Consider the following 22,576-nt stretch of genomic DNA (forward strand, 5'->3'; position numbering starts at 1 on the left):
AACAGAGAGAGAGAGAATCATAAAACCTGACCCAGAGCAATATCTGACTACAGAATGGGTGCGTGGTGTCTTCTAACCCACAGTTACTGATCATTCAGGTATTTCTACATTTTCTTTCTTGGATCGAGACTTACAGAGAACACCAAACTGTTGAGTTCTGAGCCTGGCTGGTGAGCTTTGACCCTGGTTTTCAGTGTCTTGCAAGCATTCACCGCATGGTTCTGCTGGATCAGGGAAGGATCTTTTACTCCCAACTGTTCTGACTGCTAGGGAGTCATACACAGGCTTCAGTTCTTCTCCAGCCAATGATGGAGGTAAAAATGGCATCTCCAGCTGGACTATTCTTAGACTTCTTCCTTATATCCTTCCTGCTTGAACATCTTCCTAAAGCTCTTACACATCACAGTGTGCAAAGTACCACTGCATCTCCCTGTCACTCTCTACGCATGGCAGTTGTGTATCTTGTGGAGTATGGCTCCCAAGTGGATGAAGGAAGAAATGAAGTGCTGGGGAGAAGGGCTGGCATGACACTATCAAGCCAAGAAGGGGTCACATGACTTTGGGATTTTCTGTGTTTCTTTGCTCGTAGATAGAGTGGGGTTGACTCATAGTCTTTTCCCATCTTCTTCCCAGATTTCTGTGCTATTCTGGTTCAGCAGTCTTAGTTTAGGATTATGACTCTCGACGCAATTCCCTCCTCACTGCAGTTAGTGGAAACTCCCTGCAGATTCTAGCATCTGATTTTCTCTTATCCTTATTTTTCAGTTCTCTTATGAATCTTTGGTCTATTTTTTTAAATTTATGGTGATTTAATTTAAGTTAGAATAGAGCATTTTACCAGAATGGCACATAAGGACCCAGTTACTTGCTGAAGACTGACTCTGTGTCAAACAAAAAGATAAAAAAAAAAAAGGCAGAGTCCAGCCTTTGGAAAGCTAAGCCTTGTAAGAAACTATGAGGAGGATAATTTAGGCAGAAGGCATCACATGTATACAGAGGCCGTGGTGAGCACGGTCTTTGGGAAGTGATGGTGGAGTTTGAAGCAAATGGGGGGGAGCAGTGGGGCGGTGGTGCTCAGCCGTTACTTATTAAGAAAGTAATGAGGAGCCAGACAAAATTCTAATGTTGGATTTTTGAAGACAAATATGTATGATAGGGGAGAAAATGGATTGAAGGAAGATCTTGGGACCCCATTTGAGCTCTGGCAAGGAACTGTTACATCAGGGCCTGAATGAGGCCCAGTGACAGTGGAAATAATGAAACAAGACAGAGTTCGTGAATAACGTGAAAGTAATAGCGACAGCTGAGGGGGCGCGAGGGTGACTTAAAGGTCAGTAGCCCCTACCTGCATGGGTGGTGCTAATCACTGCTACAGGGACAAGGAAGATCTGATTAATTCGCTTTGGGGACATATTGAATGTGAGGAGCTTCTAGAGACAGCCAGTAGACACATGGTTGTCTGAAGCACAGAAGAGGACCCTGTACTAGAGGTTGTTACGGCTGAGGGTGAAGTATAAAAACTTGGCATGGCCATATAGAAACTGAATCTTCTACTTTATGCTAATGTAGCAGGCTACATTGTTCAGACTGGGTTGTTCTGGTATTACAAATGCCAAAAACCATGCTTGTTTTTCCCCAAGGGAAGGCCAAAGCAAGAATAAAGAGAGCCGAGAGGCAACAACGGGGAACACCAACATTAAGGGGATAGATGAAAGGAAAACCACCAAAGGAAGCTCATAACAAAGATTGGGACACAAGGGAGAAAAGAATTTCAGGGGAGCAGAAAACCACAGGCCAGGATTAAGTGCAGCAGAAGTCAAGTAATATAAATACTAATAACCACTAGTTTCAATTCTAGGGCTTTAAGCCTCTATGTGCAAACATTTCTTTTAAGAATTATGTTCGAACAAATAATAACGGAAAGCTCTTGCACGGTAGCACAATGCTTCTAATCAGAAAACTTTTTCATCTAATGAGAAATTGTATTATGAAACCTTTGCCTTCTGGGCTTTTTACTGCTATCAGGCACAGGTATTATCTAGCAAATATTTGAAAAAGTGCAGTTTTTTTCATTTCACAAAATTTGCTGCAATGATGAGCTGAGATGGAACCCCAGAAGGAGACAACTTCCTAAGAGCCTCTGGTCTTAGAGGACAGAAGTAGTTAGGGCTTTGCAATTCAGAAAAATAGAGTCTGTTTCCCATTAGTTTTACAAAAACTGTCATTATTGTGGCATCTAGGCATACAAATGGTGTGACAGAAACAATACGAAAGATTGCTTTTTAGGAGTGCCTGGGTGGCTCCGTTGGTTAAGTGTCAGGCTTCAGCTCAGGTCATGATCCCAGGGTGCTGGGATCAAGCCCCACATGTTCTCCCTGCTCAGTGGGAGGATCTGCTTCTCCCTCTCTCCCTCCCCGCTGCTCGTGCTTGTTTTCTCTCTCACTCTCTCTCTCTCTCAAATAAATAAAATCTTTAAAAAAAATAAAGATTCCTTTCTAATCCTTTGCTTAAAATGCCTCCCCAACACCACCAAGATAGTCAAGGTGTCTGCAGTTCCTTAGGTAGAGAATTATTTTAATTTGCTAAGCACTTCAAAAATTATCCTAATTTGCTAAAGGACTTCATTTCCTTCAGGTAATACCAGTAAAACCACTGTTGAGGGGGGCACATTACCACACTATCAACCATGAATACTTCAACAAAGAACTGCTCATCAAATGACTTACTACCATCTTAAGAAGAAAAGATAAACACTGGGGATTGAAGAGTATGAATCTGGAGGGCCTAGGAACCAAGAAACATCATATCACCCAAAACAGGAGGAGGAGGATACCAAAATGGGTAAAAAGGCCAATGTAAAGCAGAATTTCTCAGACTTCTTTTTTTTTTTTTTTTTTTAAACCCTTTAACCTCTTTAGCAACCATTAAGATCTCTTGGGTCATTGCCTTTCCAGATTCTGATGTTATTGTCAAGGTGGGTGTGACCTTCTCTAAGAATCACAGATCTCCCACAAATCCTAAACAACCCCAAAATACAAAAAAAAAAGAACAAACAAACAAAAAGATTGCTGAGCTTGGCTTCCTATAATTTGAATGGTGAACATAATAAGAAATTTCCTTAAATTTTCCCAAATATAAATATTTAAATATATAATTAGATTATAATACTGCATATGCTTTCCCAAAGACCACAGGCCCTGCTGGATATCCTGCCCTGACATTCCAACTGCTTCACCATCATCACCACTTTCACGAACACCTTCACACCAGAACAGGTAAGAGGCAAACAACTGATCAAATTAATTAATATAAGCCATTTTTTCCCCCCTGAGCTGAAAGAGCATCACCAAAAAATAGTTGTTACAGACTGAAACAGAAATTCAAGGTAGAAAAATAAGCCCATGTAGGAAGAAAATGCCTGAAAAGAGAGGAAGGAAGCGTAAAAATCTGGGATGGCCACATTGAAATTAATTCTTCTACTTTATGCCAGTGTAATGGGCTACAGTGTTCCGACTGGTTTGTTGTGGTATTCCAAATGTCAAATGATTAAAAGTCAAGAATAAGAATCTTTTGTCAGTGTTGACTGGTTTGAAAGCAGTGAAAAAATCTGCTTATTGGAATCAGCTACTGCTATGGAAAGGAGCTGCTGCTAGGGCTAGACACAAGAACCACAAAGAGACAGGAAACCTACAGGATGCCAACAGGAAGATAAAAGGCCCCTCTTCCTTCTCCAGTCTTTGTCTAGTGCTCCACCGGCACTACTGGAAAGCCTCATGGGGAATGAGCTGGCAAAGGAAAAATGTGATTTTGTACCCCATCACAAAATGGGGTATAGGAAAGTGGGTTGTAGCCGAGAAATAATAAGCTATTAAATGGCACAAGTGGTAAGGGTGGAAGAAAAAAAAAATTGTTGGGAGCCTACTGCCATAATTCAGAAGAGAAATCGTGGTGGCTGGGACCAGGGTGGAGGCAGTGGAGAAAGTGGGAAACAGTTACAATGCTTGAAAGGAGGTTCCTCGTAATTTGGTCTTGGATTTAATCAAAGTGAGGTGTGAGAGAAAGAGATAAGCCAAGGAAGACTCCAAGGTTTTTGAACTGAGCAACTGGAAAAATCGAGTTTCCATTTTTGAGATGGGAAAAACGGTAGACTACATGGGCTTTAGAGGAGGGAAATTAGGAGTTCTGTACTCATTAAGTTTGATACTCATGCTAGATATCCAAATAGGATAGCCAAGCTGGGAGTCTGGAGATCAAGAAATAGATCCTAGGTGCCGTAGGCATTTAGGAGTCATTAGAGTATGGATAGCATTTAAAGCCGTGAGACTGGAAGAAATCCTGTAGGGAATGAATAAGAGAGAAAAAGAGAAGTTAACGGATCAATTCCTTCACTCCAATGTTTACAGGATTACAGATGAGAAGAAGTCAGCAAATCTATGAAGAAGTAGTGGTTTTTGAAATAGCAGGAGAATCAAAAGTATTGACTTGGGAGCGAAGTGAGCAATGTGAATTCAGAAAGAAAGAAGGATCAGATCTATCATGTGGGACTAAAAGGCAAAGTGAGGTGAGAATAGACAGTTGACACTGAGGTTGACAATGTGGAGTTAAATAAATAGCTTAAGTACTTTTTCCAAAGTAGAAGGACATGAACTTGCAGATTGAAAAGATCTACTGAGTACCAGCACAGTGAATAAATCAGGCCAATCATAAGGCACACCCTTATGAAATTTCAAATTTCTGAGGTGGGGGCCTGGGGGAAAGGGTATGGGAACGGGAATAAAGAGAAGGCCAGTTTGGAATGCAGGAAGAAATAGAAATCCAAGTCATATATGAAAGACCAGGAATGAGAAGGACATCCACACTGGTTCTAGAAAACACTGGAGGAATGCCTTCAAAATGCTAAAGGAAAAGGATTTCCAAAGTAGAAATAAAATCCTAGCAAAATTACCAATCAAGTATGAGAGAAGAATAAATATAATTCCAGACATGCAAGGTCCCAAAACTTTTAGTTCCTTGTACCTGGGAAGTTATGGGAGAATGAGCACCACCAACATGAAAAAATAATCCAAAAAAGATGATACAGGTTATGTGAATTAGGAAATCCAATAAAGATAAAAGGTGAAGGGAATTCTTAAAATGATGGTGAAGGAGGATTCTAGGTTAACAACCTTGCATCAGGTAAATCTTAGGACATATAAGATTCTAGGACTTAAATTCATTGTTGATACTGCTGAATGCCATTTAAACAGCTGGCTAAGGTTTGGAAAGTTTTAATACGAAGAGATACATTTTAAAGACAAGGAAAAGAAGTAACAAGATGCGAACTTGTATTCAAAGGGAGCCTTGTATTCTAAGGTGAGAGCAGGCTTCCTTCTTATCACTTCTGTTTTCTCAGGTAAGTAGAAAGCAAGGTTATTACCTGAAGGAGATGAAGGAGGAGGAGGTGTTGGGGTTTGATGAAGGGGAAGATATGGTACAGTCATCTGGAAGCGGGCAAGTAAAGGCACTTGAGAAATGCTGTGGGAGAGCCCATCTACTGATGGGCAATTCTTGGACGTGTGTGAAAGAACTAACTAACTGCCCCCTCTTTGGATTGTAAATACATCTAACAGGAGGTGATGAAAGCAGTGAAGACCAGGAACTATTCCAATATGAGAAAAAAGGACACCAAGCAGAGAGTGTGGCTCAGGAGTCTCGCGTGGTCACTATGAAGAGAAGGTCCACGCTAGCAGAGAAATGGCAGAAGGGGGCCAGAGGAGGGGACCCCTGGTGCTGGAGAGGTGGCTTGAAACAGAGGGCAATGAGTTGGCCTCATTTGAACGAAAGTAATTGGAACTGCTAATAACAGTTAAAATATGAGATAATTTAGTTGTGAGAATTGACTGTAAAAAGCATAGAAGAAAACAGAAGCAGAGAACCTGGTAAGGGGTAATCACAATTTATCTTGAAAAGAAGTAATTGCTTTTTATCCAGATGGGAATTGGTTAGGGGTTAGTTAAAGCTACCACTACAAGCAATTATTTTGTGATGGGCTGCTTCTGTTTTGCACAGCTCTGAAAAACAACTGGAAATAAGAGATACTGTGAATTACATCTTCATAAAAAGGCTTCTTGTATTAACTTAGAGTGGCCTGTGGTCTTTTTCCTGCTGGTTCATCATGTGTAAGTAGTAATCTTGTGGCTTCCTGTGGTTTTTTTTATATTTATTGAACGTGTATTCTTCTACTCTTTTGTATCTCCTGTTGCCAGCAGAATATCGTAACATAGTGTCACAAAGTCAGAAATCACTTTTTTTTTTTTTGCCTCCCACGGAGTTTCACCCAATTATTTTTAAATCAATAAATCCTCCCTTTCCCTTTTAATAAACGGTCGTCATTTACAGGCCTCTTAGAGTTTTCTCTTCTCTCCTTCCTCTTCAGAACTCTCTGAGTTGCCCCTAGGTGGCATCTCCCACTACTTCCCAAGAAAAGAGAGTCCAAAGGCCTTGATTCAGGCCAAGTCAGCCACTTCATGTCTGACTGAAGTGCATCTTTCAACTGTCTGTCACCAAAGCTCTCACTGAAAGATCAAGACGACGTGAACCCCTGCCCCACTTGGCTTTCCTCGAGCCAGTCCCCCGTGCTTCACAGAGACGCGCAGCTTCCCATCCTCTCTCTTACATGGCTCTCTTCCTCCAAAGGTTGGCTCCTTTCTCTTCTGTCTGATTATTTAAATTTCTGAGTAACTAGCAGGTATCGTTTATTTAAAAGACATTATATTTCATCACATAGAAGATGCTATCATATTATCTTCCAGTAATGCAACAACAAAGAACACAGCCAGAGAAACCGGGACTTGGTGTTTTCACAGAAGTGCTCTGGATCGCCCTGCAGAACACTCCACTTGTTTGCACCTCCTTCATCCACGCAGAGGAACTGAGAGATTTTTGTCTTCTTTCACTTGCAGCCTTTGGCATGTGATATAGAGCATCGCTACGCATCCAGATTTGCAACCACTTCTGATACAGTTGCCCCATTTTATGGGTAATTTTATTCCTTCTCATTTTGCTGCTTTTCAAGAAAATATAGAATGGTTTCCATCATTTCCCTGAAATAATTGTCTGCATATAAATCAAGCTGACCACCCTACTGTTCTGTTTCCATGTCTTTTTTAATACCCAATAGATATTCCAACTTTTCAGGGATATTTTAAATGCCAATCAAACTTGATCTGTGCAGTACCAATGACGTACAAATATCAATGAAGATGACAGGACAGGAGCGGCTCTGGCCAAGGTCCTCCTCACTCAGGCAGTGTCAACTCTGCTTCAGCTCCTAGGAGCTCAACAAAAGCTCTAAAAGGCAGCTCAGTCTCACAGATACTAAAATATAAAAAAAAAAAAGGGTACATCTCAAAATCAATAAAATGCAGTGTTTTATTTTGTGGGCATCCTTCCTTTGCTTTCCCCTTCACTAGCACCTGTAAGAGTCATTTATTAAATATGCCATCTACCCTATCAATTTATATTCTGCCCATGTCCATTTACACCACAGCTCTGGTTTTTTCAGATGCTTTCCTTCTCGGTTGTTGCTGTGTGTGCAGGTGTCACACAGAGATCCAGATATGAGAGCTAATAATGGAAACTTACGTCAAAATGCAGATCATGATTCAGAGAACAGCCAAACACTAAAACTCTGATTTAAGGAAAAATCCTTCAGTCAAACAAATTCAGGCAATTTACTAATAGAAACTTCTAGAGGTGTGTTCTTATAATTCAAGTTGAAAAGCAAACATTTTTTTTCAATAAGAATATATAACATTATTTTAAGCAATATATAATCAAATACAAGTAAAATTAATAATTTCAAAACTATATTCTATTTAATCCACAATGGTTCATGTGCTCTAGTAAGATTAATTACAAATATAAATTTCACAATAAAGTAATTTTCACAGAGAGTATAGAAATATTCATATACATACTAATAATTACTACCATCTTACCCTTTTTTGTGAGGATAATTAATGAAGTTCGTGAATAGCTGAACAATCTGAAATTACTGCATACATAATGAACTTCACAAAATGGAACTGTTCACAGATGGACCCCCACCATCTTGCCCAAAGAAGCTCTTAGCAGATGCGGAGTTTGGTAAGATAATTAGCCAGTTTCAGACTTCACATTTAAGGTTGCCTCCCACAGTTAAGCTTGAGCACAAATGCCTGGGCTCTAATGAAGTGTCGTTGTGAGCTGAGAGGGTGTCTCCACTTTCCAAAGGGGCATGCAGTCAGTACAAGGGTAGCACCTGCCAGGATTTCAATTGAATATTCCTGGTAGAATTACATTTTCAAGGCCCTCTCTGCCCTTAAGTACCATGATTCAGAGCACAGGCCATATGGATCCCAGATGAAACAGTCCCTCCACCATTTACACTCATACACACACATACATAAAAATGTCTGGATAGATTAGAAATCTGAGTAGTAAGAGAAAGTGAGAGAGAGGTCATGGGAAATAGTATTAGAACATATAATTTCCGGAAAACCATTTACAACTGATTTTAGACATTTCAGTTCTTTTCTACCAATCTGCCTAGGTTCCCAAAGATGTCTCTCCTGCTCCTGCACCACCTCTCCCTCCTCCAGCCCTTCAGTATCCATTCCTTATCTCCTCTCATTTGGCTCATCCCAGTGGTTTTCTACTTTTCTGCTACTCACATTCAATTCTGGAATCAGCACCATGCCCCCAAGTCTCTCGCTAACTCGCAGCAGGAAAGAGTTCCACATACAGACAGCATAATTGCTAAACAAAATTCTGGTGCCAACTGTTAACAACATTTTTCCTGCCATGCTCTGTGCAGAGAGTGGTTGAGTAACCTATCTGAGATCACACAGCCAATGCCAACCTACTGGTTTCCAGAAATCTGCCTTCACTTTTTCCTTTCCTTCCCCTCTAACTGAAACTCCCTGACATTCTGCTGATTGTGAAAACTGTACCACTGAAGTACATATTAAAAAGAAGGTTGAGGAGGAGTGGTTAGAGATTTTAAGTATGGTGGTGCCAATGTAAGTCCTGTATAACGATTCCTAAACTGGTCCTCTTGCTGAGTCCATGCCCTAGTTTTTTAACACTGGGATGCTACCCATTCTCAATGGGCCTGCATGAAATAACCAGGAGAATTTAGGCTACTCTGATATCTATTTACTAAACACTATCTATTTACTAAAACACTTCAGCTATGTGTAAAACACTTCAACGCTCTCAATTTATGTGATGATGTTTTCCAGTACTTCAGTTGTGGCTCTTGTTCTGACACTACAAATCAAAATCATATGTAAAGATAAGGAACTATTATTTCATGCACATGAGGTATGTTTAGATTTGCTTACATGCTTACCAATTTCTTTGCTTCCAGCTTTTCCTTCTGAAGTAACTTTTTTTTTTCTCCTGAAATACACTCTTCGGGATTTCTTTCAGTGAACATCTATTGGTGGTAAATACTCTCCACATCTGTTTTTCAAAAAGGTTTTTTATTTTGAAAAACAGTTTGCTGAGTACACCTCTCTGTGTTGATCATTTTTTCTCTCAGTACTTTGAAGGTACTTTTCCACTGCTTTCGGACTTCCACTTTTACTGTTGGAGGAAGTCTGCTTTTCAATTAATTATTCTTTTGCAAGTGATCTGTCTTTTCTATCTGGCTGCTTTTTACAGCTTCTTATTATCTTTAGGTTTGCATTTTTTAAAATTTAGCTGACAATGTTTGATGCTTCATATTTCCTGTATCTATGGATTCTGTCATTATTTAATTGTAAAAAGTCCCAACTTTTACCTCTATTTTATAATTCCACAATTCTACTTTAATGTAGTCCTTCTCATCCTATCACCCATGTTTGTTATCTTGCTTCCATATTTTCTGTATCTTCTATTCCAGCTCACCAATTCTCCTTCAGCTATGTCGAATCTGATGTGTGTTCATTTCAACAATCACACCTTTTTCATTTCTAAAAGTTCTACTTGGTTCTTGTTCAAGGTTACCTAGTTGATTTTGATACTCTCTTATTGACTTATTCTACTTACTTTTTTCTATAAAGATTTCATACTTACTTAGGTACTGCATCGCACATTTCCAGTACATTCTCAGGCATTTATATCTGTAATTTTTCATTTGCTTTTTGACTCCAAGGACTCTCAGGGTTAATGGTTTGTGTGCATCTCAGTGTTTGCTTATCAGCTTAGAATTTGTTTGAAAGTGATACATGGGAATTCTGAGAGTATTCCTCAGAAGCAATCTGTGCTTCTGTTGGAAACCAGGGGCTGCTAATGACATGGGACCACATTAGGTCCCTTATCAGGGCTTAAAGTGGGACACACATTAGTATGGTAGGTCCTGGGCTTGGTTTCCAGCTCTTAGCATTGACATCAGAGTTTCGCATCTCATGGTTGGCTTTAGTTCTCGATTTTCTGTTTTGTAGAGCTTTCTAGTTTGGGGGAGAATTGTGTAGAGGGGAGAGCTCCTAAATTTGGTGAGCCCAATAATATATTTGAAAATGTGTTTTATCCAAGAACAAAATGTATTCCAAAAGGAGAGTCCTCTTGAGTAGCTCTGCTGGGTATCAGTCAGAATCTACTGGACACACTAACATGATCTCATTTACACCACTCGGCAATCCTCAAGACAATTTCATTCTTACTTGAGAGACAGGAAGTTAAGAAACAAACGTTATATAGCCAGTAAGTAGAAGCACACATTAGTACTGGCACCAGAACTTGAACACCAATCCATCTACAGCCAGACTTGGGTTCCTCACCGCTACGTAATATTGTCTCTCAGACATAAATTCATGAAGATCTGTACCTTTCCAGAGGCATCTCTTCCCTGTCTTCTACTTGCTCTCTCCAGTTCCAATTTTAGTATCTGCTTTTTAATTCTCTTCTATCATGACAGACATTAGACGATAGACAGAACGGCTATCAGTGGCTGCCAAGCCTTGATGCAAACACTGATAAGCTGCTCCGAGTTTGGAGAGAAAAGAAAAAAGAAGTCATCCGGCAGAACAGATATGGAAGTTTAGGAACATAGTCTGAGATGTGAGTCATATCGAATTTTAAAGAGAAACTGCTATAATCTTCTTTAGACCAAATACTTTCCTCAATTCTCGAATTATTTTTTAAAATACATAAATAAAATAAATAATTGTTCTCCCTGCTAATATCACTACATTGGATGAAGTCTGTTCTAGTTGTATGGGAAGAGATTACCCATATTTGATATTTGATATTAGGAACCTCAACATAAATACTGGGGTTTCATATCAAGTCCTGCTAATGAATTAAAAGTTATGCCTTTGCAAATTTTAAAATGTTAACTCCACCACTGACTTAGACTCCATTTATTCTGAAAACTTGGTTTCCTAATTCATGTCAGCTTAAAAAAAAAAAAGAGTAAATAAATCTTCCCACCTAAATACTCCATTAATACTGTTTTGAAATATCTGTTACTAAAAATGTCATCTCCTCATTCTAAGACCATAAATATTTTAATTTAAACCAAAGGAAAAAGAAAATCTCCTTTTATGAGACAATTCAAACTACGTCATTCAAATTTGGTTTGTAAAATTTGGCTATTTATTCACTATTCATTCATTCCATACATATTTGATCTGCATATCTTGTATGCCAAACAACATGCCGGGGGCTCGGGAACACAGATGAAAGATTTCTGACCCCAAGCTACTCACACCTGTTCTAATAGCACGCTGATACGCTTACATGGAAACACACACAGATCCTGCTGTTCTTTGCTAGTTGTAGCAAATAATCATTTCCTAAGTTGGAGCTTCAGAGTTTAAAAATGAATTCTTAATTTCATAATCGGACAATCTATTGTTTCAGTTTTTATCTTTAACAATCATTTACTCTGATATATACTGGACTCCTGCTATGGACAAATGGCTAACTGAATTTTCAGCTCTACTGAAAAACCGTTTTAAAACAAGCTTTGAGAACTCTCATCTCTATTTTTACATCATGCTACTGTAGAATGACTCAGGCTCGGCCAGGAAGGCTTTTTTGTTTTTTGTTTTTTGTTTTTGTATTTTTTATTTTTTATAAACATATACTATATTTTCATTCCCTGGGGTACAGGTCTGTGAATTGCCAGGTTTACACATGTCACAGCACTCACCATAGCACATACCCTCCCCAATGCCCATAACCCAACCCCCCTTCCCCCAACCCCCCTCCCCCCCAGCAACCCTCAGTTTGTTTTGTGAGATTAAGAGTCACTTATGGTTTGTCTCCCTGTCAATCCCATCTTGTTTCATTTATTCTTCTCCTACCCCCTTAACCCCCCCTGTTGCATCTCCACTTCCTTATATCAGGGAGATCATATGATAGTTGTCTTTCTCCGCTTGACTTATTTCACTAAGCATGATACCCTCTAGTTCTATCCACATCATTGTAAATGGCAAGATTTCATTTCTTTTGATGGCTGCATAGTATTCCATTGTATATATATATACCACCTCTTTTTAATCCATTCACCTGTTGATGGACATCTAGGTTCTTTCCATAGTTTGGCTATTGTGGACATTGCTGCTATAAACATTCGGGTGCATGTGCCCCTTTGGATCACTACGTTTGTATCTTTAGGGTAAATACCCAGTAGTGCAATTGCTGGGTCATAGGGCAGTTCTATTTTCAACATTTTGAGGAACCTCCATGCTGTTTTCCAGAGTGGCTGCACCAGCTTGCATTCCCACCAACAGTGTAGGAGGGTTCCCCTTTCTCCACATCCTCGCCAGCATCTGTCATTTCCTGACTTATTAATTTTAGCCATTCTGACTGGTGAAAGGTGATATCGCATTGTGGTTTTAATTTGTATTTCCCTGATGCTGAGTGATACGGAGCACTTTTTCCTGTGTCTATTGGCCATCTGGATGTCTTCTTTGCAGAAATGTCTGTTCATGTCCTCTGCCCATTTCTTGATTGGATTATTTGTTCTTTGGGTGTTGAGTTTGCTAAGTTCTTTATAGATTCTGGACACTAGCCCTTTATTTGATATGTCGTTTGCAAATATCTTCTCCCATTCTGTCAGTTGTCTTTTGGTTTTGTTAACTGTTTCCTTTGCTGTGGAAAAGCTTTTGATCTTGATAAAATCCCAATAGTTTATTTTTGCCCTTGCTTCCCTTGACGTTGGCGATGTTCCTAGGAAGATGTTGCTGTGGCTGAGGTCAAAGAGGTTGCTGCCTGTGTTCTCCTCAAGGATTTTTTTTTTTAAAGATTTTATTTATTTATTTGACAGAGAGAGATCACAAGTAGGCAGAGAGGCAGGCAAAGAGAGAGAGGAGGAAGCAGGCTCCCTGCCGAGCAGAGAGCCCGATGCGGAACTCGATCCCAGGACCCTGAGACCATGACCTGAGCTGAAGGCAGTGGCTTAACCCACTGAGCCACCCAGGTGCCCTCCTCAAGGATTTTGATGGATTCCTTTCTCACATTGAGGTCCTTCATCCATTTTGAGTCTATTTTCATGTGTGGTGTAAGGAAATGGTCCAATTTCATTTTTCTGCATGTGGCTGTCCAATTTTCCCAACACCATTTATTGAAGAGGCTGTCTTTTTTCCATTGGACATTCTTTCCTACTTTTTCGAAGATTAGTTGACTGTAGAGTTGAGGGTCTATTTCTGGGCTCTCTATTCTGTTCTATTGATCTATGTGTCTGTTTTTGTGCTAGTTACCATGCTGTCTTGATGATGACAGCTTTGTAATAGAGCTTGAAGTCCAGAATTGTGATGCTACCAACTTTGGCTTTCTTTTTCAATATTCCTTTGGCTATTCGAGGTCTTTTCTGGTTCCATATAAATTTTAGGATTATTTGTTCCATTTCTTTGAAAAAGATGGATGGTACTTTGACAGGAATTGCATTAAATGTGTAGATTGCTTTAGGTAGCATAGACATTTTCACAATATTTATTCTTCCAATCCAGGAGCATGGAACATTTTTCCATTTCTTTGTGTCTTCCTCAATTTCTTTCATGAGTACTTTATAGTTTTCTGAGTATAGATTTTTTGCCTCTTTGGTTAGGTTTATTCCTAGGTATCTTATGGTTTGGGGTGCAATTGTAAATGGGATTGACTCCTTAATTTCTCTTTCTTCTGTCTTGTTGTTTATGTAGAGAAATGCAACTGATTTCTGTGTATTTATTTTATATCCTGACACTTTACTGAATTCCTGTACAAGTTCTAACAGTTTTGGAGTGGAGTCTTTTGGGTTTTCCACATATAGTGTCATATCATCTGCGAAGAGTGATAGTTTGACTTCTTTGCCGATTTGGATGCCTTTAATTTCCTTTTGTTGTCTGATTGCTGCAGCTAGGACTTCTAGTACTATGTTGAATAGCAGTGGTGATAATGGACATCCCTGCCATGTTCCTGACCTTAGCTTTTCAGTTTTTCTCCATTGAGAATGATATTTGTGGTGGGCTTTTCATAGATGGCTTTGATAATATTGAGGTATATGCCCTCTATCCCTATACTTTGGCCAGTAAGTTTTAAACATTTGTGAGTAATGCAACCCATGGAAAATCGGATGAAAAAATGCACATGTATGAAATTTTTGTATACATTTCAGAAGTGGTTCAGGGCACCCCTTAGGTCCTGCTACAGACCATTCAATAGAACCATGGTAATGTCTGCTGACTGTGAGCAACCTCGGGGTGCAAACTTCAGTCACGTCTCATTCAAGTTAGTACTTCTTGTCCCAGAGCAGATTTCAAAAAATATTGTTGAGTGAGTACTTTGGCAACACTGTCCTCGAGAAGCCTCCATGATCATCTCCCTCTTCCCCCCAAACTTCCAAATCCTCAACTTCGACTTACATACTTTTCTAAAACTTACTTGCTCAAGCCTAACCTGACAATCTAGGCGACTATCTCTTACCCAGACTCTATGTCCATAATTTTCCCTCCTCCACTTCACAAAAGGCATACCTCCTACCACCCAAATGTTATAATGACACATTGTCCCAGAGTATAAAAACCACTCAGGCCAGAAAAAAAATTTTTTTCCAAGATACACAGTGTCTGAGGGAGTGTCCCTTGAGAAAAAGCAAAAAGATCCTTATAAGAACTACAAGAGGTCATACCTCATTTTATCCGGGGGATAAACTCTTGGCAATTCCCATACTTTGTTTATATGTTGGATAATTAGAATTCAGAGGTAAGATGATTATATGGGTTAGATTTTAATACTTATACTTAAATTAAAAAGTGATCAGCCTTTTTTCTGACAGAAAGCTCAACTTATGAATTATTCCGACAAAGTACACTGAGGACATGTAACATCCAAAGAGCTAAATCTGCACTTTTGAGATTTTGGCAATATATATTTAAAGCATATGCACAACACAGAATACACTGAAAGTACATACTTGGTGACAATTTAAGCTTATGCCAAAAAATTTAGATAACTTAAAAATGGTCAAGGAAATAATGATGGATTTTAAAAAAATTTTTTTTAAAGATTTTATTTCTTTATTTTGAGAGAAAGAGTGTGCAAGCAGGGGATGGAGCAGAGGGAGAGAGAGAGAATCTCAAGCAGGCTCCATGATGAGTGCAGAGTCTGATGTGCGGGGCTCTACCTCACAACCTCAAAATCATGAACTGAGCCAAAATCAAGAATTGGACGTTCAACTGACTGAGCCACCCAGGCACCCCTGGATTAAATTTCTTAAATAAGAAAATTGAAACTATAAATGCACTAGAAAAATACAGGACAACATATTTTTCAATGGAAGGGATGTGGGTAAGTAAGATCAAAGAAAGATTTTTTTTAAAAGAAGCCATAGAGGAAAATATTAACAAATTTCATTACATAAAACACATTAAATTTGGAAAGGACAGCAGTTAAAACATCAATGATAGGCTGGAAGAAAATATTTGCTACATATACAGCAAACATATCTATAACATAAACAGTTAACACCTATAATATAAAGAGTTCTTATAAACCAACAGGAAGATATTTTTTAAAAAGAAAAATAGCACAAAATGAGCAAAAAATACAAGAAGGCAATTCACAGAGAAAATATTAACAGTCAATAGTCACTCAACCCTTGCTATAGTCAGAAAAAAATGTATAGTAAATAAAAAATAATATATCATCTCTCACCCAATAAATTGCCAAAAATTTAAAAAATGAATACTATACAATGTTGTTTTTAGGACTGGGAAACAGGCAGTCTTATCCTTTACAAAAGAGAAAGTAAATGGTACATTTTGGAGAGGTGATTTCATAGTATCTGCCAAAATTAAAAAAATTTTTGGTTGCATTTCTGGACATCTTTTATATGGGAATGCTTACTTGTGAACCAAACCAGTGCAGCATTGCTTATGAGGTGACACACATGTGCAGTCACCTGGGTACAACTCCCTTGGATGACAAGAGCCTGAGCTCACCACATCTGAGATTGCAGTCCTAACTGCTAGCTAGGCAGGAGAGTGTTAAGGCAACGTTTGACTTCTCTTTTCACAGAGATTGAGTCATTCTCTACACTGAGCAATCCTTGGAGAAACAACCCATAGTTTACTGATGGGCTCTGTCAACTAGAGACCAACCCCCAAAGGCTCCCACAGCAGCTGTCTAAGATCTCCAGAATTGATCTGGGAGCAAGAATTTTCCATCTTCTCTCCCAAATCTGATTGAACGCAATATAATGTAACGTAATATTGTCATGATTATATATTCCTGTATATTCTGACAATTTTGCTATTTTCAAGCATATATATGCAGCGGATGGGCCATTTTTGTTTCTATTCTTTAACAAAACTACTATTAATAGTAGTGCCAATCAAGGAGTTGGGAATAAAGCCAGCAAGTTAGAAAGTAGAAATGAGTAAGCAGGTGATTGTATCGCTTCTCTGAGTGAAACAACGGAATCTCATGGTATTTCTACCATCTCTAAAGGCAAGAAACAGAATCCCAGAAGAGGCATAAATAGTGTTTGGATTCCCATAATCCTGCTTAGTTTATTTACAATTCCCTCCTTCATCCTTCCTGCCTGTCCAGATGGTTTTCTTCTTTGTTTTTCAAACTGAATTATGTTCACTGCCTTAAGATGTTAAATACTTCAAAGGCCTTCCTCTTCAGTTCCTCACAAACAGAAGTCATAAACTCTTACCTTTGCCGAATTATGCTGGGGTTAGCGGTCACTAAATGACTTTTGGATCCAACATCTTTAGTGTATTCACTTGACAAAGGAGGAAGATTGCACCTAGAGAAACAAAACATTTTAGAATGATTTACAAACTTTTAAATCAATTATCATGACAAATGGGAATTTTCCTAGATCTAGCTCATCCACAAATAATCAATTTTATCACCTCTCCCTTTAAACAGTCATTAGATGACTAACTATTACCATCTTCAAAATGCAGTCATAAAAGTGAGTCCTGTTTTAAAAGAAAATGTCCACTAGAGAGTTAAGTAGTCTATTAAAAAAGAGACATTAACTAGGATGAATTTATTCCATTCAAAATATTTTTGAGTTGGTAGGACAGGAAGTATTAGGCTTGAAACTAGAGCTCAGGAGGGTGTGGTATACTACGACACAGGGCTGGCAGTGTTCTCTGTATACCCAGAAACCTCAAGACACAGGGAAGAATTGTATTTGCTTGTGATTTTCTTTCTGTTTCCAAATCCTAAATTATAACAGTACATTCACAGCAAACTCTGCCACCTAAATCAATGCATGTCCAACTTCTGTGTACATGACCAATGTATGGGTTGACTACTGGTGGAACAGGGTGATTTGTTATCTAAAGAAATGCAATGATTTTCCAACTGTCCCAGTTCAGCCGAGGAAAAGCGTACAGGTGATGTTTTCTTAGCGACAAAAATACCCCCCCCCCCGGTCTCTCTCTCACACATATACACACATACACACACACACAGACACAAATACATACACATACAACCACCCCAATCTTTATTGCTTTCCTTGGCCACAATGTCTTATGAATGTTTACAGTGGAAAATAGGGCAACTACAAATCCCAATCCCATTGCTTTCTGCCAGTGGAACTTCAGGCAAGTTAATTCATCTGCCTGGTCTTTGTTACCTCATTACACAAAATGAGGATAATGACTTTTCTTCTCCAATGAGCTTGTTGTAAGGATTATAGTAAGAAATGTATAAGAGGTCCCTACCTTGATACCTCCTCCATAGTAAAAACTCAAAAATATTGTGTATCAGAAATATATTTATAATTAAATATATTTATTTTTTTGAAGACCCTAAATGAATCCATAGTTTCCATTAGGTTTTATTATTTTGTCCTAATTTCTCCTAGTCACCCCTAGCTCCAACTTGACTCCTACCACATCAGAGCATCTCTAACTTTGACTCTTCAACAAACTAAAACATCATTTATTTGCAGGTAAAGAGATGTAAACATTAAAGTCTCTGCCATTCCCCTAACTGTTAAATTTACCCTACAAATTTCCCCAGGACGTGGAATTGTCCAGGCAGCCACTCAGCTGATTAGCTCAAGTTCCTTGATGTTGTCTTGTATTTGTCCTGTGACTCCTACCACATCAGGGCATCTTGGGCGGAGCTTGTCTCAGTTGATTTGGAATCTTCCTTTCATCTGCTCAACAGTAAAAAGATGCTGGCCCTTCAGGCAGCTACCCACAGATTACTTAGCCAGCCAGTTGATGACTTTTGCTGAGTGCCCATTGAGAAAAACACAGTGGTCATTGTAAGGGGCGTGGGGGGAAGCCAAGTCACAGGGCCTCCTCTTGAGGTGTCTATACTTTAGTGGTCACACCATATCCAGTGTGGTTTCTGAGGACCCTTGTGAGGGAGTGAACTTCAGCATTACCAGCCAGGCTCATCCAGCACGAGTACTGACTATGGTCTTGTGATTGAACTGATCTTTGATCACTTGATGAAGGTGACTTGCAGGGTAAAACATAAGCTAAAATTTGAGCATTTACATCTTTTTTTTAAAGCTTTAATTATTTATTAGAGAGACAGAGAGAGAACAGTGATGCGGAGGGGGACAGAAAGAGGGGGAGAGGAGAAGCAGACTTCCCACCAAGCAGAAAGCCCAACATGGGCTCGATCCCAGGACCCTGGGATCATGACCTGAGCCAAAGGCAGATGCTTAACTGACTGAGCCACCTAGGTGCCCCTGAGCATTTATGTCTTATGAAGCTTTGATCTTAATGGTCCTTCATAACTTTGAGAATCAAACACATTATATCAAAACTATAACCTCTAAAAACTGCTGGAGAGTACAGTTAACCTATTTTGTCATTAATGAAACATGTCAGTTTTAATGAATAGTCTGTTTTTCTGTGTGTTCCTTGTAGGTTGATCCACGGCTCATTTGTCTGGGTTCCTTCATACCTTCTATCGCACAGACAAAGCTCAAGAAAAACTTTTGGATACTGATTGTTAAGTCCTACAACACAAGGAAATTGTTTATAACAAGATAATGTTTTATAAATGCATTTCTGGAAAATAATGACACTGCATTTTGGTGTAAATATCTGTCTTAAGTTCTTCAAATGCAAATGTCTATGACACTTCCTTGTAGTTCTTTTCTTAGAAAAAGCACACTGTAATTTTAGCTCTTCAATTCCTAAACTGATAATTACATAGATTTACATAAGAGGCACATTTAATACAAATTGTTTCTAATAAGGCATAATTCTGTAAAAGTGTTTCAAACTTTGCATTATTGCTCATTGGCACGACTAACAGATATTAATGGCTAATGTGTCTTAGTAACTGTGCTCATGACCCTAAAAGATGTTGTCACAGAACTGCATTCTTTTGGGATGCCGGGTTGGCTCAGTGGGTAAAGCATCAGCCTTCAGCTCAGGTCATGATCCCAGGGTCCTGGGACTGAGTCGTGCATCAGGTTTCTTACTCAGCAGGGAGTCTGCTTCTCCCTCTCCCTTTAGCACTCTCCCCACCCCAGTTTGTGCCCTCTCTCTCACCCCTCTCAAATAAATAAATGAAATATTTTTAAAATTTTTTAAAAAAACAAAGCAAAAAAAAAGTTAAAAATAGAACTACCCTATGACCCAGCAATTTCACTACTAGGTATTTCTAGGTATTTACCCAAAGAATACAAGAACACAAATTCAAAGGAATACATGCACCCTGATGTTTATAGTAGCATTATTTACAATAGCCAAAATAGGAGAGCAGACCAACTGTCCATAGTGAGATACATACATACATACATATTTGTGTGTATATATATATATATATACATATATATATATATATATATATATCTTGCCATTTGTAGTGACATGAATGGAGCTAGAGAGTATTGTGCTAGGTGAAATATATCAGTTAAAGAAAGAGAAATACCATATGATTTCCTCTTATATGGAATTTAGAAGACAGAGCAAATGAGCATAGGGGACAAAAGAGAGAAGGAGAGTGAGGCAAACCAGGAAACAGATTCTAAGTACAGAGAACAAACTCATGGTTACCAGAGAGGAGGCAGGTGGGGGGATGAACTGAATAGGTAATGGGGACTAAAGGATGAACTTGTTGTGATGAGCAGCAGGTGTTTGTGGAAGTGTTGAATCTCTATATTGTACACCTGAAACTAGTATTACACTGCATGTTAACTAACTGGAATTTAAATAAAAACTTTAAAAGTGTTATGCATATTTAAGTATGCAAAACACACATGATAATTCCATGGCACCAAAATGATGTTGCCCTCACTTGTATCCCTGAGCCACCCAAATCATCTCCAAGATGCAATCATGTTACCTTTGTCTTGCAGACCTTCCAGATAAATTGTATTCAATAATATTATTTTTTTAAGTGTTTTTTGGGTTAGAGCAAATGTTTACTTTGAAAAACAAGAAAATAGAAAAACAAGAAGTAGATGTTTAACATTAGGAAGTGTAGTTGAGTGGCACCTGGGTGGCTTAGGTGGTTAAGCATTTGCCTTCAGCAAATGGGTCCTTGGGATCGAGCCCCATGTTGGGCTCCCTGCTCATCTCAGAGTCTGCTTCTCCCTTTTCCACTGCCCTCCTCTTCCTCCCCCCTCATTCTCTCTCTCTCTCAAGAAAATAAAATCTTTAAAAAAAAAAAGATAAGAAAATGTATTTGAAAATGTCTAAGCAAAGAAAAGTACAATACTGTTTTATCCTAATACTGGAAAACATTTTGAACTGTAATGTGGTGTATCCCTGTATGCAGGTAAGGCTATTTTTGGATCTTTTCTCTCACTGTAACTCTCCATGCATCCTACAGTCTACGATCAGACATACTATGTGTTTTCTAATCATATGTACTCACTAAATGTTTAATTTTGAATTATGACACTACCTCAATTGTCTCAAAAAATGTGTACGAAGCAACCATTTATAAGTAGATATGTTAGTGGTCAAATGAGAATAATTTATAAACAATTTATAACACTCAATTACTCCCATATTGTAAACCATAAACTAGGCTTTTAGAAAATTCAAGTATGTTATGAAAATGGCCGTTTTTCTTCATAGGGGTTCAAGACGGTGGCATTGGAAGACCCTGAACTGACTTCCTCCCATTGGTACACCAAATCTACAGCTACCTATAGAATAATTCTCCCTGAAAAAGACCTGAAAATAAGCTAAATGGCAACTCCACAACAAAAGATAAAAGGACCAAATCAGGAAAGGTAGGAGAGGCAGAGACACGGTCTTGTCAAAAATCCCTCTCCTGGCATGTTAAGCCACAAGTGAGAGGGATCTCACAAATATAGAGCATATCCCTAAGGAGCAACTATTTGATCTCCATATCATGTATCCCAACACTTGGGACCTGCACCAGAGAGGTCCCAAAACATCTGGCTTTGAAAACCAGCATGGCTTATACCTAGAAGACCCAAAGGACTATAGAAAATGAGGACTCCCATCTTAAAAGGGCTCATGCATAGGCTCATTCTCCTGGGTACCAGTGCAAAAACAGCAAGCTGAAAAGCACATAGACCATATGTGAAAGAAATGCATTGTCTAATCTTAAAGCATCTGCCAGAAGGGCAGGGGTCTGCTGGCACTCTCTCCAGGGATGGAGGTGCTGGTGCGTGTCATTTTTGCACTCTCCTACATTTCTGCTTGCCCTGGGATGGTGCTCCCATTCCCCCCTTTAAAAGATGTAAAATGTCAAACTGGTCAGGTGTATGTGCCAATATGCCAGCACTTGTCTTCCCTGCCAAAGCCTATGGAAGGGCATGTCCCAGTCTGACACTCTACTGTGGATCCATGCTGCCAAACACAGTAGGTGCATTCAGAGCATACAAGGGATGCCCTGTCTCTGAGCCAAGGGGAACTTATGTATCTGGGCCCCACAGGTCTGAAAGAATTAGAGAAACAGTTCCCGGCAGGTTATCACTCCCAGGTCAAATGTAGGCAGCAGACTAAAACACTCACCCATCTTCCTGTGACCATTCCTTCAAGACTGGGAGACACAGTTGTTTGACATAATACAAAGAAACAAACACAGAGAATCAAACAAAATGAGGAAAAGAGGCACGTTCTTCAATTGAAAGAACAAGATACAACCCCCCCCCCAAAAAAACCTT

The 22,576-nt window shown here is 39.0% G+C and overlaps 1 protein-coding gene across 2 annotated transcripts in view; it reads right to left on the bottom strand.

The window, feature by feature from the left end:
- Positions 1–22,576, bottom strand: part of ST8SIA1 (ST8 alpha-N-acetyl-neuraminide alpha-2,8-sialyltransferase 1) — a 153,572-nt gene that overhangs the window by 40,548 nt on the left and 90,448 nt on the right. For both annotated transcript variants that reach the window (XM_004775978.3, XM_045073158.1), the window contains one exon: positions 17,153–17,245. In XM_004775978.3, the coding sequence (XP_004776035.1) occupies positions 17,153–17,245 (93 nt within the window). The remainder of the gene's footprint in view (positions 1–17,152; positions 17,246–22,576) is intronic.

The sequence above is a fragment of the Mustela putorius genome, unplaced genomic scaffold (genome assembly GCF_011764305.1).
Source record: "Mustela putorius furo isolate JIRA1106 unplaced genomic scaffold, ASM1176430v1.1 tig00537227_pilon_pilon_pilon, whole genome shotgun sequence".
Taxonomy (NCBI): Eukaryota; Metazoa; Chordata; class Mammalia; order Carnivora; family Mustelidae; genus Mustela; species Mustela putorius.